Source organism: Struthio camelus, chromosome 1 (genome assembly GCF_040807025.1).
Source record: "Struthio camelus isolate bStrCam1 chromosome 1, bStrCam1.hap1, whole genome shotgun sequence".
NCBI lineage: Eukaryota > Metazoa > Chordata > Aves > Struthioniformes > Struthionidae > Struthio > Struthio camelus.
In genome coordinates this window covers 208,736,779-208,758,560 of record NC_090942.1, presented here as the reverse complement: position 1 = coordinate 208,758,560, position 21,782 = coordinate 208,736,779, and the positions used below count along the sequence as shown (strand labels likewise).

Below are 21,782 nucleotides of genomic sequence, written 5' to 3'. Positions count from 1 at the left end.
AGGTCCTGATTCCAGACTTGGTAGAAAGGAAGAAAGGAGGAGATACATTTCCCACCCCAGCAGTGTTGGGTCTATCTCATGAGAGCTCCTGGGTAGGTTGCCTTTCTTTTGCACTGCTCTCTCCACCTTCAACTTTGTCCTAAGTTGGTAAATGTAGATAGTCTAACTGACATTAGTCTTCCAGCAGATGTTGCCCAGTAGAGCTCCTTGTTTTACTGTTCACTGCTCATGTCCTTGCAAGGCAACTGTTGGTACTGTTGAAACGTGTTTAGCAGTTTCTGATAACTTGGGCCTTATAAAGCTTGTGTCCTGTTCTTAGAGGAAAAAGCTGTCCTGCCTCTTGCTGTTGCTGCCCTAGGGATTGTAGTTCATGTTGGAAAGCTGGTTAGTTGATTGATCCTGATCACCTTCTTCCTGAAGTACAGTTTTGATGAGGAAGTGTTGGATGTCTTGTAAGAACAACTGCTTGATTTTAAGCTTTATTCACGCTTTCTTTTGGTTTCTCTGTCAGGATGGGAGTTCCTTCCTGTATTCGCTCTGTTGCTTCTATTTGGCGCTGGGATCCTTTTTCTGCTCCCACTTTGTCTGTTCATCTGCCTTTACAGGAAGTTTTATCCTTGTTTTGTTGTGATATGTATGAAGTTCTGAGAAGTAACTACATAAAAAATAAAATATCATTTCAAATTACTTCAAGCATATGACACTTCATTGCTTTTGACTCTATACCCATAAAAATAGGACCACCTTTAGATTAGACTGTTGGCTCTGCTTGATCTATGGAACGGTTGAAAGAGTAAGCTGGAGAGTTAAGTCTGTCACTGTTCTCGATGGGGATTTTTTTTTTCCCGTTCTCACTCCAGCAAGTAATACAGTATTTCTTCTTCGTATGTTACTTCTCAATGGAAAGATGAACTGGTGAACAGTTGTGGCTAGGGAAAGGAAGCAAGACTGTGAGGCAAAAGCCCTTTTTACTACTTTTATGAGATGATTATGTAGAATTTTTTGGAGCAAAAGAAAGGCACTTCTGTACTTTATAGGCTGTTAGTTGAGCACACAGAACAGAGTTGAGTTGAAGAGAAAAGGGAGATACGGATTCTTTATAAGATCGTGCTTCTTTCTTGCGTTAATTAAAAGTGTTTGTGTTCTAGGAATCTTATTATATGATGAATTCATTCAGACTAAGAAAACAGATGGGTTTTCTTTACACCAGAACAGCCCATCTTCCTAAAAGAAGCTCATTCCCTTTCCTCTTAGTTCCCATAAACCATAATCCTCATTCCCAGGGAAAAAAAAAAATTCCCTACCACTCTCCTATTACTGCGCCAGCAAACGTGTTTTGCAACATATTCTGAATGTTAGCAGATTCAGGCTGTTCCAGAGGACAGAGTAGAGCTAATTCTAAAATTGAAAGCCCCTGAAAATAGTGTCCTTCAGTATTCAGCCTTTCCACTACAGGAACTCCAGGGCCTCGGTTTACTTTAACCATACTGGTCTCTTGTGGGGGAAAAATCAGGACTATCAAGTAGATAGGTCCCAGTCATACATTATTGTATAAAATAAAATTTAGCTTAGATCCTGCTTTCATGGAGAAGGGAAGATGGATTCTTACTATGTGTTAGTTATGTAGGAAGACACCTTTTCTCTCCAGCCCAGAAAAGATGCATTGCATACCTTGTGGGAAAGAGGACAGGGAAAAAGCATCAGCAAAATGTGTATCTTATGTTGTGGTGGTATTTCTAGCCATATAGTTCGTCTACCACTTCTGTACCAGCCCTAGTTTTTCATCTCAAGATGCTCCAAATTGAGTTTGTTGCAACACTCAAAACTTGATGTGAAAACTTGTGAATGATTGTTGCATGACCTGCATCACAGATGGAGGAGTGGTAGCCTGTAACCAAATGTAGCTGGGTGTAGTCTCATATAAATGAGACTATCTATTTTGTCATTCATTGTGTTAGAGTTTAGTGATACTAAGATTTCACCTGAATAAGAAAAGTGAATTTTTATTTTTTGTGTCAAAATCAAGAATAGTACATTAAAAAGAAGAGAAAGAAGAGAGAATTAATCATTCTAATTAAACTTGAAACATTTTACCACCATTTTGGATTTTTTTTTTACTGTCTTACAAGTGCGGTTCTGTTTTCGGAAGTTTTCAGTACAAACACATGCCCTTAAACATGAGAATGTTGCATTGATCATGAGCATAACGTTTCACATCAGTGCATAGCTGCATGTTTTGTGCTGTCATGGCTTGTAACGTGTTGTAACATTTTTAATATACACTGTCTAAGGATAATACTTTCCTTATAAGTATTTGCTTGAATTTCATTTTAAAATGTTTATTGTTTTGGTTCCTTAGCCATGAATCAGCGAATCAGCCAAAGTGCTCCAGTGAAACAGCCACCCCCTCTGGCTCCTCAGAGTCCTCAAGGTGGCGTGATGGGTGGGAGTAGCTCCAATCAGCAGCAACAGATGAGACTTCAGCAGCTGCAGATGGAGAAGGAAAGGCTGAGACTGAAGCATCAAGAACTGCTTCGGCAGGTGAGGCCACAGGTTAGACACCTACTTCCACTTTTTTTTTTTTTTTTTTTTTGGCTAAGTTGTTTCAGTGAGTATTAAGAACTGGTGACTGTACAAAAAGCTTTGAAGTCTGAAAAAGTCTAAATTTTTTTTTGTTACTGGTATCAGCTTGGTAATGAAAGTGTCTTACCAGACAGAAGGGTTTTGCTTTCCTCCCTCATTCCTCTCTAACAAAACTCTCAAAGAGCAGGCTTCTTTACTGGTAGGATGACATCATGGACTCTTGATCTGATTGGAGATTTCTCTTGAGAATATATCTAAGATTCACTGAGTTCTGAGTCATGCAAAAAGGCAGAAAGTTTGGTTCCCACAGCTGCTTTAGTTCTGCCTTTTAAGTGGAGGGAAGTCTTTCACTTTTAGAATGTGTCACAGTCTGTAGGATTCCAAAGTACTTCTCAAGTTTATATGTGGTGCGTTGAGGAGACACCTTGTTGCTAAAATCTCATCTGTTAAACAGTGGAGTGGAGTATGGAACAACTGAATCATGCTGGATATTGAACCTGTGGTTTTCTTATGATGAGGAATTTCACACTTCCTAATTAGGCTGTAAACTATTTCTTTTAGAATTTTTCTAGTACATGAATATAGGCATAGCAAGTGTCAGAGTGTAGGGCTGGACATTGGGATTTCCGGATTTTCAGTTCCAGCTCTGACTTCCTTTTGACTATTAAACTTTCTGCTTCAGTTTTTCCATCTGAATGTTTTAGGAGAGGTTATTGCCATCTGTGCTAGATACTTAGGATAGTCTTTGTTTTTTGACACTGCCAGAGAAAGCACTAATCTTCTCTTTGAGAAAACCTTCTAAAATCTTACCCTGTTCCCTTTTCATTTTGGGTGATGGGCCTTGTATCAGGAGAGGAAACATCCTCAAAGATAGCTTTTCTCTTTCTTCATCGCCTGCAGTATTCTGTCCTGGAATCTGGCTCCCGTTATCCCTTTTGTACTCAAGGTCTGTGTTGCAGGAATCTTTAGCATCTCTTCGTATAGGTGGGTCATCTTTAAAGCCCAGTACTTTCTATAGTACTCCAGTTAAAAATACATTGCAAAAACGGCATCAGGACTTTCCCTCTCTGCTTAAGCACCTGGGCTTCTGCTATTCCTGCTTTGCTATTAATCCACCAACAAATGTTTTACCCTGTGCTAGCCTGCTTCTAGGTAGGCCTTCTAATTTTCTTCTTGCCTCAATTTTTATTGAGAAAGCTGACTAACTTTGGACAAGGTGACAGCCAGTTCCCTTCATGTTATTCTCCCTGGCCGTTAAGCTTTTCTGTCAGTAAGCATCCTTAGTAAATCTGTGAGTTTTGTTTCACTGTTTCGTGATTTTCGTAGTCTCTCAACTCCCTTATCCTCTCTCATCTGGCCTGTCTTGGGGACTTGATAGTACAAGATGGTATTTATAAGACAGCCTGCACAGCCAAACTATGCAGCTAAAGTAATTTTTATCCATCTTATTTTTTACTCTTAGGCATTGCGGAATATCAATCCCAGCACAGCAAATTCTCCAAAACATCAGGTAGGCTCTTAACTGATGTTTCATCATAATTAGAAAAACGAAAGCTTTAAATTAGGCTAGGAACTTTGCTACATAAAAACATTCTAAAAACAAGCTCTGCCATACACGTTTTTGAACCACTTCTCTGGTCATGACCCTAAGAATTGTTTTTAAGAGTGCGGCGTTACCACGACTTTATATCAATATTTTAAAGCAAACGAGGAATTCATTGCACGTTTTTCTGCATTGAAAACAACCTTCTTATTTAGCGTTCTTGAGGATACTGCTGTTCCAGCCCTGATGTCATCAAGATGCATACTTAAAGCAAACCTTCCATTACATCTAAGGTAGTAGTTTGACTTTTAAATGCTGTTCATATGTATGTTCTTATCATCAGTTTGTTTACACAGGTATGATCTTACAGAAGAACATCTCTAAATCAGTTAATAAAAAGTCACTTGAAGTATTTATGATTTTTCTTTAAGCATGTGAAATGTAACAAATATTTAAGAGGTTAGACTAACAAAATACTTGCTAAGGGGATATAATTTGTAGTCAATCTGTTTTGAAATTTAACAGGTCCCTGTACAGATGTATTTTCTGTGTAGGAAACAATTTTTAGAAGCCTTACAAGCTCAAAACAAAAGAGAATTGGTCAGAATGTAAGGCATAATAAAAAGTTGAATGCTCACTTCTTTTAGGCTCTTAAGAAGTTGAATATTGAATGTATCCCTGAAAGGGTGGATTTATGGATATAGTCAGAGACCTTCTTGCATCCTATTGCTACCAGTATTCTTAATCTACTGGTTCTTAGGACAATATTTATTTTGGCTTGTATTATACTTTGTTTTTTCAAAGAAATATGCTATCTTCACTATGCAAGAAAACCAGAATAAATGAAAGTATGCTATGTTTTGTTGCCATGAGTACTGGTGTATCTATTAAATTCTTCTGTGGAGTAGTGCAGAAGCTGTTTGTTACTAGTTCTCTTGAGAAGATAGTCTTCAGAAATAGGAACATCAGACTTAAGAAATAGTACTGGCACCCTTAAAAAATGCGTTCCGGTTTGGCAATATCCGGGCAGCTCTAAAACGTAACCATTTTAACTAAGATGCCATTTGTTCACCAGCTATTTGATTCACTCACAGAGAGCATTAATGCTCTTATCAGTCAGTATTAGATCCCATTATGAAGGAAGAGGAAAAATTGTTAAGAACTGCTAGTATACAAGGAAATAAACAGAAGTACACCTCTCCACACTAGTTCAAATCTTCTGCCTGTCTTCTGCCACAGCTAGGTCATTCAGAAGGGATGCTTTTCCTGTTGAATGCCAAAACCCAAATTATATTCTGTGTTTTCTTGTGTGTCTGAAGCTCTATCATACTTCTGTTCCTTCTTCTACAGTAACTTCAACTTCCTATTGACAGCACAGAAATATGCAGCAAATAATAGAACTCTTTGGTGTCAGTTCCATATTCAACTCAAAGATCACAGTTTTGGAATTACTTGAAATTTTGGCTTAAAGCACTAAAAAACTGCAAAAAATCAAGGGATCCTGTTGTAGAGTGCAATTATAGGGTCTCAGCAATGATTCATTACAGATGTATGTAGTGGTCTCCCTGCTTTGTTATTTGGGATGGGAACTGGTAAAAGGACAAATAAAAAAAATTAAATAATTCAGGATTCCAGTTATATTTAAATTGGCTTCGTATCAGGCTTGCCTGTATACTCGCCTGACTGGGGGATCAATTTTATTAGTCTGCAGTCAGTAATGAGCCAAGTTGTGTTTAAGTGATCTGAGGGACAGAAAAGTGTGCAACCACGTCAACTTCAAAGTTTTATAATTCTAGATTATGCGGGTAGTGTCATCTAAATGTGTTTTACTTCTGTGCTTTCATGTGTCACTGTATTGAAGTGGTGACCTGCCACATGTGGAAGAAGGTGCTTGGAGAACTGCTTTTGGAAATTGTTCTCTGAATGCTTATTGAGGCCGTATGCCATAGTTTTGTACAGTCAAATGTTGTCTTCTCTAATGGTACTGTTTTTGAAGTCCCAATACGTACATCAGATTCAGGTCATAGTCAGCCTAGTGGATCTGCAGAAATCTGTAGATAGAAATAAGGCTTCTTTGGTGAACTTTTTCTTCTTGTCAGATTCTTTCCTTCCTTTGTGAATACAGTTCATGAAGTTGAGAGAAATTACCTGCTTTCATGATAATAAATTTGTGTCTGGGGAATTATAATGGCTTCTCTTGCCAACTTGTAGAGCTTTTTCTTAAGGAATGATAAAATCAAATCTTTAAGACATGTTCAACTTTCTTAATTCTGGGAAGATTAAGTCTATTGGGGGGGATACTGTCAAGGTCTTCCTTTTGTAAAGTAAAGAAATCATCTAATACTAGGATTCTTAAAGCTTACCTCTCATGAAGCATCTCTTTTATAAGGATAAATACTGAAAAATGTTCCTTAAGTTTTTAAGTGGATCTCTGAAGTTTTCTTAATTCCAAGTAGGTTGGAAGAGACTAGCGGAGGTCACCTAGTCCAACATCCTGCATGTAGTCCAACTTCCTCTTCCTTCTTGACGTGTTTGTCCACATAACCTGGATTTGGTGTCAGCATTGTGTTGATACTTTTGATCATGTTTCTTGGTACTGAGCAAACGTTGTGTCCTTGCCAGTTTTTATCTTTCTTTTATGATATCTTGGTGTCTCTTTGGTATTATTAACACTCAAAGTGTTATGAGTGCAGGCCTTTCCTCCTGGAAAGATTAATCAGTTGTTCAGCTTCATCTTTTGTAGTAAGTCCTGTAAAATACTCTTGTTTTAAAGAGAACATATTTGCTTATAATTCTAAAAATGTCCAAATCAGAGAGATTTGAAATAAAAATTGCAATTTCCATATTTAGTGTGTGTAAACAAAAGAACTTTTGGCTATTGCTGCATCCAGGGAATTTGAAAAAAAACAAGTATCTGTCTGGTTCCTTACGCTCATGAGCATAATGAATTATTTCTGGACACATCTTAAAGTTCCATACTTATCTCAGTTAAGAGACTTAAGTGGTTTTTCTTCCTACTCTCTTTCTCCCCTTGCCCCTATCTCTCTTTACCTACATTCACCATCTAATTGTCAAAAAAAAAAAAAAAAGTCACATCTAAATTCAACTTAAGCCAGCTGTTATATAAATTTCAGACTTGGTAGATGTTGAGTAACTGATTCTTTGCAGTATCCAGTAGAAAGGAAGTGAGGCAAATAATATTGAAGTACTCATGGCATTATTCTCAGATGTTGCGCGGGCTACTTTTCTTGTGCTAAAGCTGGAAGAGTTTGTGTGTGTGTGTGTATGTTTTTGTTTTGTTTGTTTTTTTAAATTTGTCTGCAGCTGATAATAGGGTGTTTGCTAGTAAGATCAGTTTATTACACAGCAGTTTACTCTATAGGTCCTCTGCATATGTTTGCCGTTTCAATGGCTACTGCTTTTCTCTAGCACTGAAAGAAGGTCCTGATCTTATAGAGCCAGGTGCAGTCCTACTTCTTTCTTGCCCCTCTGCCTGGTTCTGCTTTCTGGCTCACCTTTCTGTTATCTCTGTGCTGCTTTCTTTGTAGTTCTGCGTACCTGGAATGCATGGATTTGGTTTTATTTGTTTGTTTGTTTTTTTAATGAAGTACTTCTCTCATTCTCTGTCCTGTTCCCCCAGGCTTGTTTCTTATCAGCTTCTGAGTGGTGTTATGAACAGGGAAGAGTTTCCAGAGAAGAATATGCAAAGACATATGGCCTGTCTCTCCTTATTTGCTAAATCATTTGTTCTTGTTGCATCTTTGCTCTTAATCTGCATAAATCATAAGCACTTACAGTGCTAAATAATTAATAACTTTGAAAGATTATTTCAGTTTCCTGTGATATTTTTAAGTTCATTTTAGGTGTTTGACATCTTTCATAACTTAGTCAAGCAGATTTTTTCAATGTTAAGAGGAATCTTGAGATAGAGGGGAAGATATGAATTTCACAGGATGTTATTATTAATTTGTCAATAAAAGATTTTTTTAGTCAGTTTATGTGTACACCAGTGTAAAGTTTTTTTACTGTCAGATTTGTAACATACTCTAGATAAAGTGAGGAAGGCAGCATTAAAAACAAGCGCGCTCGAATTTTGCATGCAACATCTGTGGTGTTAGTAAAGTTGGTGATATAACGGAGGACTTTGGGGTTTTTCCCCTGTAATACCTCAATAGAAAAATGAGAGGAACTAGTAGCCTAAATTTGCATATGATATTCATCATTGTTGTGCTGATTTATAGCTTTTTTGTTAGGGAATGAGCTGGAGTGCAGTACTACTTTGGTCTGGGACGGTGTTTCACAGTTTAAAGAAAGATCCAGATTGTATACGGGAATGTTGGTGCAGTTCAGGTTGACTGCTTTTTTCCTAACCAGATATACTTGTGTTCAAATCTCAGTAGAAATGGTACTCAATGATCACTTCTACTGTTAATGAATACCTAACAGCATTGTCCCTTGTCTGTCCTTCCCCTTCCCCTCCATATGCTATGTGAAGCTGATCTAGATTAACGAGACAGTGAGACAAAAATGACTTGCATCTTGTTTTCACGAGGTTGTGATTTGTCTGTGTTTTGGGTTTTTGTTATTGCCATTTTTTAAGCAAAGATAAGGTACTGAAGCCAGCCATTTGGGCTCTGCAAATGGCTTTTTTGACCGGTGAATATATGGCCTCTGATATCCAGAGACATTTTTGAATAATTACGTTTACAGGATGCAAGAGGAAAAGAAAATAAGTCACTCGCTGCAAATTCCATAGCTACATTGTGTCCTGTGGTTTTCTTTTGCTTGATTGCTTGGCATTTGATAGAGAAAATGGTTCGTGATAATGTCGTATCCTAAGAGGAGATCCATTATATAAAAAGTTTTGAGAAGAGCTAGATGAGATGCAGTGAAGAGATTCCAACATTTTCCTTTTAAAAACTTTGCTTTTGATTGAAGTTTTGTTTTACTAATATCACAAGTAATATCTAAATCCTCTGGTTTTAGTAAAGTAAGTGTGGTGTCTTTCCTTCTGTTTTGTTTTGTTCACTTGGTAGCTCTTTTTATTTATAGCAAATCTTGCTTTGGCGTCATGGGTTGACTGTTCTGTGTTAGTGTTGCTTTTGCATAATGAACAGCAATTGTAACCAATTTCTTACTCTCCAAAATCAATACGGAAATGTTACGGAAGAACAATAACACGGATAAAGGGATTGAGCAGCCCATACAATGTCGTAAGTGTAACTTGAAGATTCCAAGTAGGCAGAAATCAATTTTGTGTGTAGTTATCTCAGTTTTCCTTGACTTGTTCATATTTTACTGTTAGCAGGAATATTTTATCCCCATAGGTAGCAAGCTCTTGTTATTCACTAGACGACCTGCTAAAAGTCTTTGCAGTTAATGAAGTGACTTTTTTGGTCTGTGGCACTAAATTCAGCTTGTAATAAGAAATCTTAGGGTATTGTCTCTATCCTTATAGGCATCTGCTTCTAGGAAAGCCCTTGCATTTATATAGCTGGAGGTTGTTAGTTCAGATACTCTGTCAAATATCTATCCTTTGCTGTGCATCGGTGGCACAGCGCCTGGTTGTAGTGTCCCACGAGGCTTACATGTATGGCAGCACACCTGTGCAACAGAGAATGCAGCACCACGGCTCTAGAAACTAATTAAATACAATACTTAATGACCCACATAGAGCCAGCCTAAGCTGAAGCTGAACACTGTGACTGGGGAGTTGTGTGGTGTTTTTTAGCAGAAATGTTTGTTTCTTAATAAAATGATTGAGAACTCTGGTAGACAAACGCTGGCAAATTGGACTGCAGCGGCTTACGACGTCACTGTTCTCAGCTGTCTGCCAGAGGTTGCCTTAAATAATACGGCAGCAAAACAGGATGTCTCCAGTCATTGTACTTCATAGTCTGGTCGCCAAGGCATTTGTGTGGCTGCACTGCAAGACGGATCAGAGAACCAGCAGAAAAATTACGTTGCAGTTTAGTCAGTTTTCTGATTTGTCTCAGCATAAAGCCATGCAAATCGTAACCGCAGCTCGGGAGGGGTAGGAATATGCAAAGGCCGTCTGCAGTTGTTGGCATAACGTGACTATGGAATTGTCCCCTTGGAGACGGCGTTGTAACCTGCAGTGGCTAAGAAGTCAAGGCAGGCACCCTACTCTGCCCTGACTCGCAGTCTACTGCCTTTAAATTCTATTAAATACAGCCATAAGTATAGCTATAGGTTTTGTCAAAGGATTGGGAATTACAGCTCAGAACTGGATAATCTCTTAAGAAATTATTGCTTAAAACTTTATTTCTTATGAGCAGCACTCTAAGGTACTATTTAAAGAGTACCTAGAAAATGCAGACACGGCTGGACATAAATAGTCATGCATTAGTGAAAGGGAGTCCTGTGTGGCTAGATTTGGGGGAGGGGGCTATGTTCGCTGGCATAAAAATATACAGAATGTGAAATTCATTTACTTTTACTGTAAAAGCAACATTGCAGTTCTCCAGTCTTCTTGGGAACGCAGTGCTTTAAATGCCGTTCTTTGATTTCTGAAAGAGTATAGCCTTGTTCCTTACTGAAAACAACAGATTTGAGTTAAACTTTGTTTATTTGTTTGTGTGGCAAAAGCTGTGGTATTTATATTACATTTTCATACTCTCTGATTTAAGTGGAAAATATTGAGCCTCAGTAGCTGAAAGCTGCACAGTAGAAAAGACGCTCAGGTGACATGACTGATTTGGAGAATCAAAAGCTGTGATTCTACTAGCAGCAGCTAATTTTCACAGATTAGCAAAACAATTTTATCACTTGCTTGAGAATGTAGAACTTGTAGACCAATATCCTGTGTAAAGGTCAGAGTAAATCAAATCTCCTGCATTCATTGTCTTTGCTTTCAATGTCTCCACTTGCTTTAGGACAACTGTTGTGTCTGAATAGGAGTTGTAGCTCGCTGCAGTAAGTTTCAGGGGTCACTGGTGCTGCTTTCAATTGCAAAAGTCGGTCACTGAAAACTTGTGTGGCTTAGCCTGTCCTCCTGGGCTAGTGCAGCCTGCTTCCCTACCTCCAGGAGCTGTGAAACGGCCTCAGCCAGCCTGAGGAGAAGGGGCACTCTGTAGTCCGACCTGAAGTCCTAGTCTCTTGTTTGACCCCTCTGATGCCTCCTGGAGTGCTGCAGATCTCTCCCTGTGCAGCTTCTGTGCTTATTTGCAAGGAACCTGGGATTCACAATGTGCAGCTTGGTTGGGACAAACCTGGGGCTCAGAAATGCAGGGGTGCACAGTGGAGTGCAGAGACCTTGTCGTGTCAATTCAGTCTAACATTAATCTTTCACATCATCCTTTCGCTGCATTTAGTACATAAATCTTTCCTTGCTAGGATCCGAAAAAGAGTTATAAGAAAAGTTGATTTTAAAGGATTTTTTAATTATTATTTTTAAAAAGGTCAGAAGTAGCACTAAAACAATTGGTCAGCGGAAGACATGAATCATATTTATCTGCATATGGGATGGCTTTGAGTAACAGTTTTTACTGGAAGCAAACAAAAATTGATAGAGGGAGGCCACCTCTGCCTGCGTGGCCTTCATGACGGCCAGTTCCTACTCATATATTCCTGTCTCACTGGCATTCTGCAGGCACACAAGATGGACAGGCGCAGTGGTTTGAGGCACGGGCAGATAGGAAGTGGAGTATGGACCAGTGGCACAGCACAGGACTGCAAAGCCAGACAAGAAGCCAGACCCTATTTACAAAAGTCTATTCTACTTTATGCTGCCCTATCTGCTCTTGCAAAGGGGACTGTAGGTGGCTGCTGAGAAGCTTTTGTTCACAGATATGCAAAAGACAGTATGTAGAATTGAGTTCTATGCCAAACGTATATGATAGTTAGCTATCACTCTATCTGTATCACCTCTTAAATTAGTTTTGCTGATCTTCATGATTGCAACGCTGAATGATTTGTGTTTTCCCCTACTCTTCATTAATTGTGTAACTCCATTTCTGAATGTCCTCATCTGTCTGTCCATGTGTTTTCCCTGTTTCTTTTCTACATATGCTTTTTGTTTCTCAAACAAGAACATAAATATTTATAGTGAAGAAATAATTTGTGCAGATAGTCTGCCCACAGGTGTAGTGGTCCTCTCTTTCCTCTGCCACCTCTGCCCCATCCCAATGAAGCCTATGGACAGTGTGATAGTTGAGCAGTGTTTAGGGACAAAAAAGTAATACTTGGCCTTTTAAAGTAAATTTACCAAAAGACAGTTAGGAGGATATATCAATTCAAGTTGACTAGACTGTCGTTTGTTTAATATAGTAAGATTATGGGACATGATCAGCGCAAGGAAGTCTTTACCTTTCCTCAAAAGCATGACAAAGATAAAAGCAAAAGTGCTCTGAAAAGAGTAGTTTTATGAACTTAATTTGGACATGGTGTGGATGACCTGGAACTTTGTGTAAAATTTAATCAGTGAGCAACTATGAAAAAAAATGGAAAAGGACAACCAGATAAATTACACAATACTGGCCTTATATTTAAAGTTACTTTCTCCAAGGAGATGACAGATCATTTTGGTCTTGCATGTAATAGCCAAAATTTGGATTTTGTGCTAACAATGGGGAGTGCTAAGCTTTTATTTTCCCAGTGGTACTTTAAAAAAAGTTTGACATACTTACAAAAATAGAATGAGATCAAGTCATAGACGTGTAAGCCAGGATTTTGTCGTGGTTGTATTTTTGCCTCCAGACTTTACATACTTCTAATAAAGGATATATTTTTAAAGCATGAATTAAAAACCTAGAGTTCTCATTGCTCTATTTGAAGATGGAGAGGCTCATTCCACCCATATATTTTTAAACTATGGGAAACACATAACCCAAGTTGGTTATTGCAAATCAATTTTGTAAGAAAAAGAAATAAAAAGACCATTCTTCAAGCTACACATTGTTAGCTTTCCTTCTATACACCTTTTAGAAACAATAGACAATATACTCTTGAGGGCTTGTATAAAACTGGTCATCTTGTGGAGTTGTTAAGAATCACTACATTTGTTTCTCAACAGCTTGTCTATTTTGGTAATTTTTTTCTCTTTCAGATTCATAAGATTGTCGTAAATTTGTTACTTGAGTAAGGGGGTCACATTCTTCCTAGTGGGAAGTCCTGTAGTTCTTCCTGCTTTGAATAAGTAGCATTAATGCAAATAGTTACAATTTTGCATTTTTGGCAAAGTTTGTTGTTGAAACAAGGATAAAATTATTGCTAATATAATACAGACTTTTTTCATTTGTAGATGGACACATACACCTAAGAACAGGAAAACAGTTATTTCTCCTGGTTTATGTGATCTTTTTAATGGGCCTTTAGTGAAATGCAATTATGTTTGGTAGTTCCCCACTATCTGAGCAACATTTATCTTTATCATGCTGTTTAAGGTCATATGTTGACAAAACTTTGTTCAACTGCTCCTGCCCTTCAAGTATGTAGAAAATACAAAAGTAACTTTCTCTTTTTTCTGTGTCGCTAATTCCTTTATACTGACCTTTAAGTTTAAGATACAGAGGAGAGAACTTTCTTTCTTTCTTTCCTACCGCTGTCTTTCCGTACAGGAAAGATCAGCAGCAGCTCTTGAAAAGAGGACCTGTGCGCTATGTTTTTTTTTTTGTTTTGCTTTTATTTTGTTTGTCTGTTTGTTTTTTTTTAAACTATGGGATCACTAGGCAGTGCTGATTATGGGGTAGACCAGGTCCTTCCAACAAGAGATAATGTCGCTTCAGTGCTTTGCAGACGGAAAGGACTCCAGGTTGGTTTTGCATCGGCATGACTCTTTGGGGTGCCGATCTGTAATTAAGGTTCTTCTGCAGCTTCGTGGCACTTGTGCCCTCTTCCCCTGTTTCCTAGTCAGGGACTGCAGCCCAAGGAAACAAAAATGCAATGTGCAGACAAAAGGAAGAGCGAAGGGCGAAGGCCAGAGAATTCTTGCCACATCTAGGCAATTGTAGGAATATAGAAGCAGGATGTTTGTTAATTGACTGCTCTGATGTTGCAGTAAAGAATGAAACTATGCCACCCTCCAGGAGGAAGGTAGCCAAGTGGGAACCTAAGGCTGAAAAGAATCTAAAAGTAGTGATGCCAAATCAAGTGATTTTTTTTTCTGCTTTTTAATGAGAAAACAGTAAACTATAATTAGTTGAAGTAGTTATATCATGTAGAGGAAGTTTCGAAGAGAAGGGAAGGCTCAGGTAACGTTTGGAGGAATTCTTCTGCTCTCCAGAGGAAGAGTGTAATGTGTGTGATGAAACTGAGCAGTTCTTGAGTCCTCTCTTGGCTGGAAATTTTAAGACTTTCCTCAGATCACCATTGGGGAAGCATTCCTGGAAAGGAAACTTAAAAAGGTAGTGATTCCACTTATTTCTCAGGTGGATATGAGGTCCCTTGATATCAGGCCTTCTTGGATCAGGCTGATATGACTGATAACACTTGTAAATTAAGATGTAAACTAATCATTAATAATCTCTGTACTCAGTGTTATTACATAAGAAAATGCAAATCATGTGACTAAGCCTACAGAAACAGATAAAAGGTGCCTTCCTTCCTATAATCTGAAAATGAGGGGAAGGAATATTATTACTATTTACTAGAACATAATAGGTTTGTCTCCGCATAATCAGAGTGGAAGGACTGTATTTACTTGGGGCAGACAACTGGATGTAGCTGATGCAAAAACAAATGGTATATTTGTACACTCCCACTCGGGTCTGAGCACCTGGAGTGAGAAAACCTTCCAGGGCAAGTCATGAAACTTGGTATTAAAGGTATATGTGCAATAATAATCCACAGGAATGGGAGTGAAGCACAGGTAGTTTAAAAAAGAAGAAAAACAGGTGGTAGGGAAGCATAGTACGTTTGGTATAATCTACTAGAAAAGAAAATTACCTTAGACTTTTTAAAATGAAATCACTTTGGAGAAAAATTGGGAAAAGATTTATTTATCTTTATTTTTGTATTTTGAAAATCTGAGTGGTCCTCAGGTTCATATTTGAGAATGGATGAAGACCTCTAATTTTACAGGTGAGAAATCTTGAGTATTGTCTTTAAAAAAGACTAGCTTTCTAGGCAGAGCTAGGAAATAATGTACTACTAATACTGGTCACAAGATAGTCAACGAATTCCTTTACCAGTCTCTATATTAACAAAACATAGACAGGAGAGTTGCTTCAAGAAAATTAGTGTATTTTTCACGTGTGTTACTCATGGATTACCTGTTTTAGAAAGGGAGAACAGGGGCATGGGAAGCAATGCAAAAGGCTGCTTATCCCTGAGCTACATCCACTTTTAATTTTATGCATTTTATATTAGAAAGTAATGATAAAATTTTTATATGGATGGATCAAGTGGTTATACTTATATCTTATATATACATATATCTACACTTATACCTTGATTCTATTTGGTGCACAGTAAGATGAATAAAAACATAAGTATAAGAGGTTCTTAATTTCAAAAGGGCACACTCTCCTAGTCTTCCTAAGAAGTTGCTAGGGATTTGAAGAGTTTGAAGATTTACAGATGGGAGAAGTCACTGATTTGATCAGTCAGAAATGTCAAAATGCATGCCTCAAACAGGAGGAGTGAACAGGAACTTGTAAGGAAGGACTCGTAAACTTTACTGGATGAGTAAGCAAGGTGAAAAAGAAATTGGGGCTAATCAGAGCCTATAAGGAATGGGGAAGAAGAGAGATTCAGCAATGACAGCTATATCGTAGGGATTAGAAAGTGTTGACAGCTGTCTTTTTGACCTTAAGAACAGACTTAGCAAAAGGATATTAAAGTAAACTGAAAAATATTTATATAAACATATAACTATCTATATACATTAATATATTTACAGCGAAGTCCCTGTAATCTTGTGCATGACTGGATGAACTTTCTTTTTCACTGAAGCCAATGAAAGTTCTTGCTTTGTCTTGAGAAACTTATTTCAATTTAAACTTGATAACCGAAAATAGTAGAAGCGTCAATTACCCTATAGTGTCCTATTTTTGTGTATTTGAAAAGTACATTCAAATGCCTAACATGCTGTTTTCTTTCTTCTCCTCCCCTCTTTTTAGGAATTGGCTCTCCGTAGCCAGCTTCCAACAATGGAACAAGACGGTGGTTCTCAAAATCCCGTGTCATCTCCTGGAATGTCTCAGGAACTGAGAACAATGACTACAAATAGTTCTGATCCCTTTCTTAACAGGTTTGTAGGAGTAGCTACTGGAGGGAAAAAAAATTGATTTAAGATTCTGTTCAGTACATGTAATAGTTTATTTTGAACATCTGCCTGTGCCAAAAGCCACAGCTGTAAATGAATCTTTCCTTAAATGGCAAGTCTAGTAAAAGTTGAAGATTAAAAGCTGTCTCCTGTGGGAGGAAGTAGCCTGTTCAGACTTGTAGGAAGGTTTTTTATTCAAAGTCATAATCTGTTTGCCTCTGCATAATCTGTTTGCCTCTGCATAATCTGTTGACTAACAGTCATTTCAAATTACTGACTCAGAAGAATTTGTGAATAGCTTGCTCTGAGATCAGATGAACTGTGAGGCACATTCAGGACTACGCCTTAAGGTTCATTTTAAGGTTTCTCCCATCACCCCGCCCCTCCACTTCAGATACTAGCCTAGCAGTATTTTAGATCTGCAATTAGTAGCATGTTTTATTTTAAATGCTGTATTATTTGAAGTACTTCTCTTAATTCAAAAGTTAGGATTTTTACAATGTGGGCTCGTGTTATTCATGTAACTTTTTCCCTACTCCCTCAGAGTTAGGGAGTGGAGGGTTTTTTTTTGAAATACTGTTTTTTTTGAAATATTATTCTAATTACAGCTTGCAAATGCTTCCCAGTAACTATTACAATTTTAAACAAACTGCTGCACCTTGAGATAGGTCACATCCATATTTTTTTGTTTAGCAGCTGGAAAAAAAGATCAAATTGATAAAAGAATCAAATCTCTGGGCCATGTAATTTTTTAATTAAGGGAATCAGAATCTACTCAGTAATATCAAGCAGTTGAACTTCACTCAATTCAAGGGACTTTTTTGTTGGGGTTGTTGTTGAAGTAGTTAATTTTGTAGTAATTCATCAGACTGTATTTTGTCAGCACTCTGAACTGATATCAACTCAGTATCACCTACCATAAAAGATAAAAATTAAGTATTCTGTCAGGGTTCTTATTACTTTTCTACATTACCTTGAAATGTTAGCCTGACTTTAGGATGCTTATTGTAAGTGTATAGGAATTATAACAATGTATTCATGAAAAAGCTATTAAGATTCTTCTTTGTTCTTTCAATATAAGTCATAACTTTCATGGATTTTTTGCTATCAATATAGTTTCAAACCTACCTGCCATAATTCTAGATAGTCAGAACTGTTACTATCCTTGTAAACCTTTTGTGCAATTATAAATCGCTTCCTGTGTTCTTTTAAATAACATATATTGCTCTCTCTCACATTTAGGTTCTTCATCCCTAAGAATGTACTTTCAGTGTATGTAACTTTTCCAGATGTCGATATTGTGTCAGCTTAGCTTACCTTTGTTTTATTTTCTGCCTTTTCTAGGATGCTCCTCCATCTCTCTATGCTCTATCCTCATTCTAATTCTCAAAACAAGTAAAGTTCAGTCAAGGTGGAGGGTATGCTCTTGCACCATCTTGCTAATGGAGTCTAGTCATTCTGGTAGCTCAGGTGATGTGAATAACATCTGTCACAAGTAGTGGGTTCTTTCTCTCCCCACACAGAATAGACTACTCTGTGCGCTAACGTTTTGGGAGAGGGAGAAAAGGTTCCTTCTCAAGATACACAGTGCTTTGTATATATTAGAGAAGAAAGCAGTGGTGCTTGTGATTAAACTCTCAAAGGAAGTAATTGCTGTTTCCAAGTTTTGGTTTTGCCCTTCAGGAAGATTATCTCCTATGCAGACAAATCTGATCAGAAGACTTAATTTTTGTTAGAGGGAGGGATGGTACTCCATGGAATCTACCCTGGGGTCCTGTGTGATCCTTAGCTGTGCTGGCCCTGTGCCAAGGAATAAAGGACAAGAGATCTTAAAACTGACCTGCTCGCCTGCAAGAAGCCTCTGTAGAGAGAAGAGGACAGCTTTGATGTGTTGAGTAATATACTAGCTTGAATTTCTGGACAGCTGTTGGCATCACACAGTGTGCCCGTTTATGTTTTGTGATCTGCTCTTAAATGATGTAGTATCCTCACATCTTCAAAACCTGGTTTTTGACCAGAAAGAAATGCAGCTGTCGATTTCAGATGGCCACTGTATTCTTCTATATGCCAAATATTCTGCCAATGGACTAATGCAGTTTCTCCATTGTGTATCTATACACTTTAAATGTAAAATGATGAATCTTTAGCTATGGGCTAGATAAGCAGACAGTGAGGTGGACTGAGAACTGGCTGGATGGCAGAGCTCACAGGGTTGTAATTGATGGCGCGGAGTCTAGTTAGATGCCTAACACCAGCTAGTGGTGTATCATAGGGGTGAATACTGGGTCCAGTCTTGTTCAACTTATGCATCACTAACCTGGAGGAAGGGACAGAGTGCACCCTCAGCAAGTTTGCTGATGATACCAAACTGAGAGGAGCGGCTGATGCCCCAAAGGGCTGTGCTGCCATTCAGAGGGACCTGGACAGGCTGGAGAGCCGGCCAGAGAGGAACCTCCTGAAGTTCAACCAAGGCAAGTGTCAAGTCCTGCCCCTGGGGAGGAATAGCCCCCTGCACCAGGACAGCCTGGGGGCTGGCCTGCTGGAAAGCAGCTCTGCAGAGAAGGACCTGGGTGTCCTGGTGGACAACAAGTTGACCATGAGCCAGCAGTGTGCCAAGAGCGGCACGTTGTGGCCAGGAGGGCCAGTGGTGTCCTGGGCTGCGTGAGGCAGAGTGTTGCCAGCAGGTCGAGGGAGGTGATCCTGCCCCTCTGCTCAGCCCCGGGGAAGGCCACACGTGGGGAGCTGTGTCCAGTTCTGAGCTCCCCAGTACGAGAGAGACAGGGAGCTACTGGAGCAAGCCTAGTAAAGGGCTTTACTAAGATGGTTAGGGAACTGGAGCATCTCTCAGATGAGGAAAGCCTGAGAGAGCCGGGCCTGTTTAGGCTGCAGAAGAGAAGACTGAGAGGCGATCTCATCAACGTATACAAAATGGCTAAAGGGAGGGTGTCAAGAGCATGGGGCTAGATTCTTCTCCGTGGTGCCCAGCGATAGGACAAGAGGCAACGGGCACAAACTGCAACACAGGAGGTTCCATCTGAACACGAGGAAAAAACTTCTTTCCTGGGAGGGTGACTGAGCACGGGACCAGGTTGCCCAGAGAGGTGGTGGAGTCTCCTTCCCTGGAGATATTCAAAACCCGTCTGGACGCGATCCTGTGCGATGTGCTCTAGGTGACCCTGCCTGAGCAGGGAGGTTGGACTAGGTGATCTCCAGAGGTCCCTTCCAACCTTGGCTGTTCTGTGATTCTGTGAGTTAGAAATGAGAGGAAAAAAAAAAAAAAGCCAGAGGGACAAATTCAGATTTTTACTTTTTTAGAAGGTTGATAATTAGCAAGGTCTGTTTACTACAAAGCAGAAGCAGTTTGCCCAGTGGCAAATTGTTAACCATGCTTTTTTTTTTTTAAATCTTACTGCAAGCAAAATCTAAAAAACTGTATCTGACTTCAATTCAAAATATGTTAATTTACGTTTTACTTTGAGCATTCTCCCCTTCTAGATAACATTCTGTACCTCACTGTGTTTTATTGTATGTTGCTAAAGGGAAGGGGACTTCCAAAAGGACACTTGCGGATATGAGTAGCCGTCTCTGTACCAGATACAGCAGTCCAATAGTTTTGTCGCAGAGATCTCCTTGATGTGCCTTGTACTATATTTCAGACCTCCAGTGATGCTTCTCTCTCTTTATAAGCTACATAAATTTCCTGATGAAATCTTTCTAATTCTGGGTACCAAAGTTGGATATCCATGGTTTAGGTAGTTTGAATATTTTCTGCTGCCTATGTAAAAAGAACATACAGAGAGTGTCAGAAAACGATGCTGTTTTGGAGCAGCTTGGGAAGATGTACAGTCGTGCCTAATTTATCCAGTAAATCTTTTGTCTGTGTCTTTAGTATGTATGGTCTTTGTGGTATATTTTATTTTTAAAATGGGATATTCAGCAGTGCGATCCTTGTTGGACAGTTTCACCTTTTGATTTACCTGCTTATATATTTCTGTCTGTTAGATGTATATTGGTAGTGATGGTAACACTCTATTTAACTCCTGAATTATGTTTTCTTCTTTTGTATACGTGTATTTTTAACAAGTATTTCTTGATGAAGCTTTTACTCTAACTTGGATAATGCTGTTTAGTTGCATGCAATAATTTCAGTGGTATGACTGTTAAATGAAGGGATCCATGTTGAAGGGCAGAGGAATGTGTATTAAGGAGTGATTTGAAGGAAGAAAAGGGCTGACCATTCAAAGTGTGGTAGCAGCAGCCAAAAAAACACCTCAGGTAGAGTGACTTAGGTCAGTATAGTCTCCGTTCTGGTTTTAGCATTTCACCCCACAAAGTGAAACAGCATTTTTTTCACAGAGGTTTTAAATAGCTTACTTATTTTTTTTGAAGATGACAAGTTGACTTCTGCAGGATTAAGAAAAAGAATATAATATACTGAGCGCTTATCAAATATGCAGTGATACTTTTCTTAAAAAAAAATTATACTTTAACTATATAGAAATATTACGTCTCTTTTTGGTAATGCAAAAATGACTTGGTGAAATCTAATATATGTATTCGTGGTTGATGGCATTTTACTTGCATCCACTGTTGAGCAGCTGTTCAACTATCTCCTGTTTGATTCTGCATACTTGACACCAAGGCATATGCTTATACATGTCATGAGCACAATACAGGAAGGATCAGTATTTCTTCAACTGCTAATTTGAGCTGTACATGAAGCTGAACTTCATTTCATATTCAAGCTGGAAAATCAGTAAGGATTCTCAGTGAATGTTGCCACAACTGAAGAAATAGAGATTTGAAAAGATGTTGCGAAGCTTGGCTATAAGTAGGACATGGGAGGGGGGAGGTAAGGGTGTATTTCTGCAGCTGCTTATGCTCACAACCGTTTTTTCCAGTGTGACTGTTCACATCCTTTAGCTATCAGAGCGAAAGACTTACAGACTTGTGCCTATCTGTCTTGTTTGTATAACAAGTAGTTGAAAAAAATGTTTTTGAAAATAATTATTGTAATCAAGATAACTACTTGCAGTCTTGCATATATTTTTTGTTGTTGTTCTACTTGTAAAGAAATAATTTATCTAATTTATGAGGAAGTCAACTAGAAATAGGATTCCCCCCTGCACTGGTTGCTGTTGGTCTTTTGCCTGGCTTACTTTTGGGAGGGTTGTGGGGGTTTTGTTTGTTTGTTTTGTTTTTTCTTCTAAATTTCCCACCGCAGCATTCTTGATCTTGCCTGTCCGCTGGTAGAGATGGCAATGAGAAAGCTAATGTATATAAAGCCTCTTGCCACCCCTGTTTTGTTAACTGTTCTGTCAACAAGATCATTCAGAACAGGGGTTGTTTACAGGATGGCTTCTGTACTAGTACTTAATTTATATTAGGGCTCTCTTGCTGTGACATGTATAACTGAACTAGTAGTAATGC

General features: G+C 38.6%; 1 protein-coding gene and 1 long non-coding RNA gene across 9 annotated transcripts in view; one reads left to right on the top strand and one right to left on the bottom strand.

The window, feature by feature from the left end:
- YAP1 (Yes1 associated transcriptional regulator) overlaps window positions 1–21,782 on the top strand; it is a 95,756-nt gene that overhangs the window by 69,175 nt on the left and 4,799 nt on the right. For 2 of the 8 annotated variants that reach the window (XM_068930385.1, XM_068930381.1), the window contains 3 exons: window positions 2,360–2,553; window positions 4,046–4,093; window positions 16,207–16,337. In XM_068930385.1, the coding sequence (XP_068786486.1) occupies window positions 2,360–2,553; window positions 4,046–4,093; window positions 16,207–16,337 (373 nt within the window). The remainder of the gene's footprint in view (window positions 1–2,359; window positions 2,554–4,045; window positions 4,094–16,206; window positions 16,338–21,782) is intronic. The other 6 variants (XM_068930386.1, XM_068930382.1, XM_068930387.1 and 3 more) reach the window with 3 other exon arrangements.
- The window catches only part of LOC138065614 (uncharacterized), a 45,876-nt gene continuing 40,446 nt past the window's right edge, over window positions 16,353–21,782 (bottom strand). Inside the window, exon 5 of the long non-coding RNA XR_011138714.1 lies at window positions 16,353–20,127. This is a non-coding gene — a long non-coding RNA (uncharacterized lncRNA). The remainder of the gene's footprint in view (window positions 20,128–21,782) is intronic.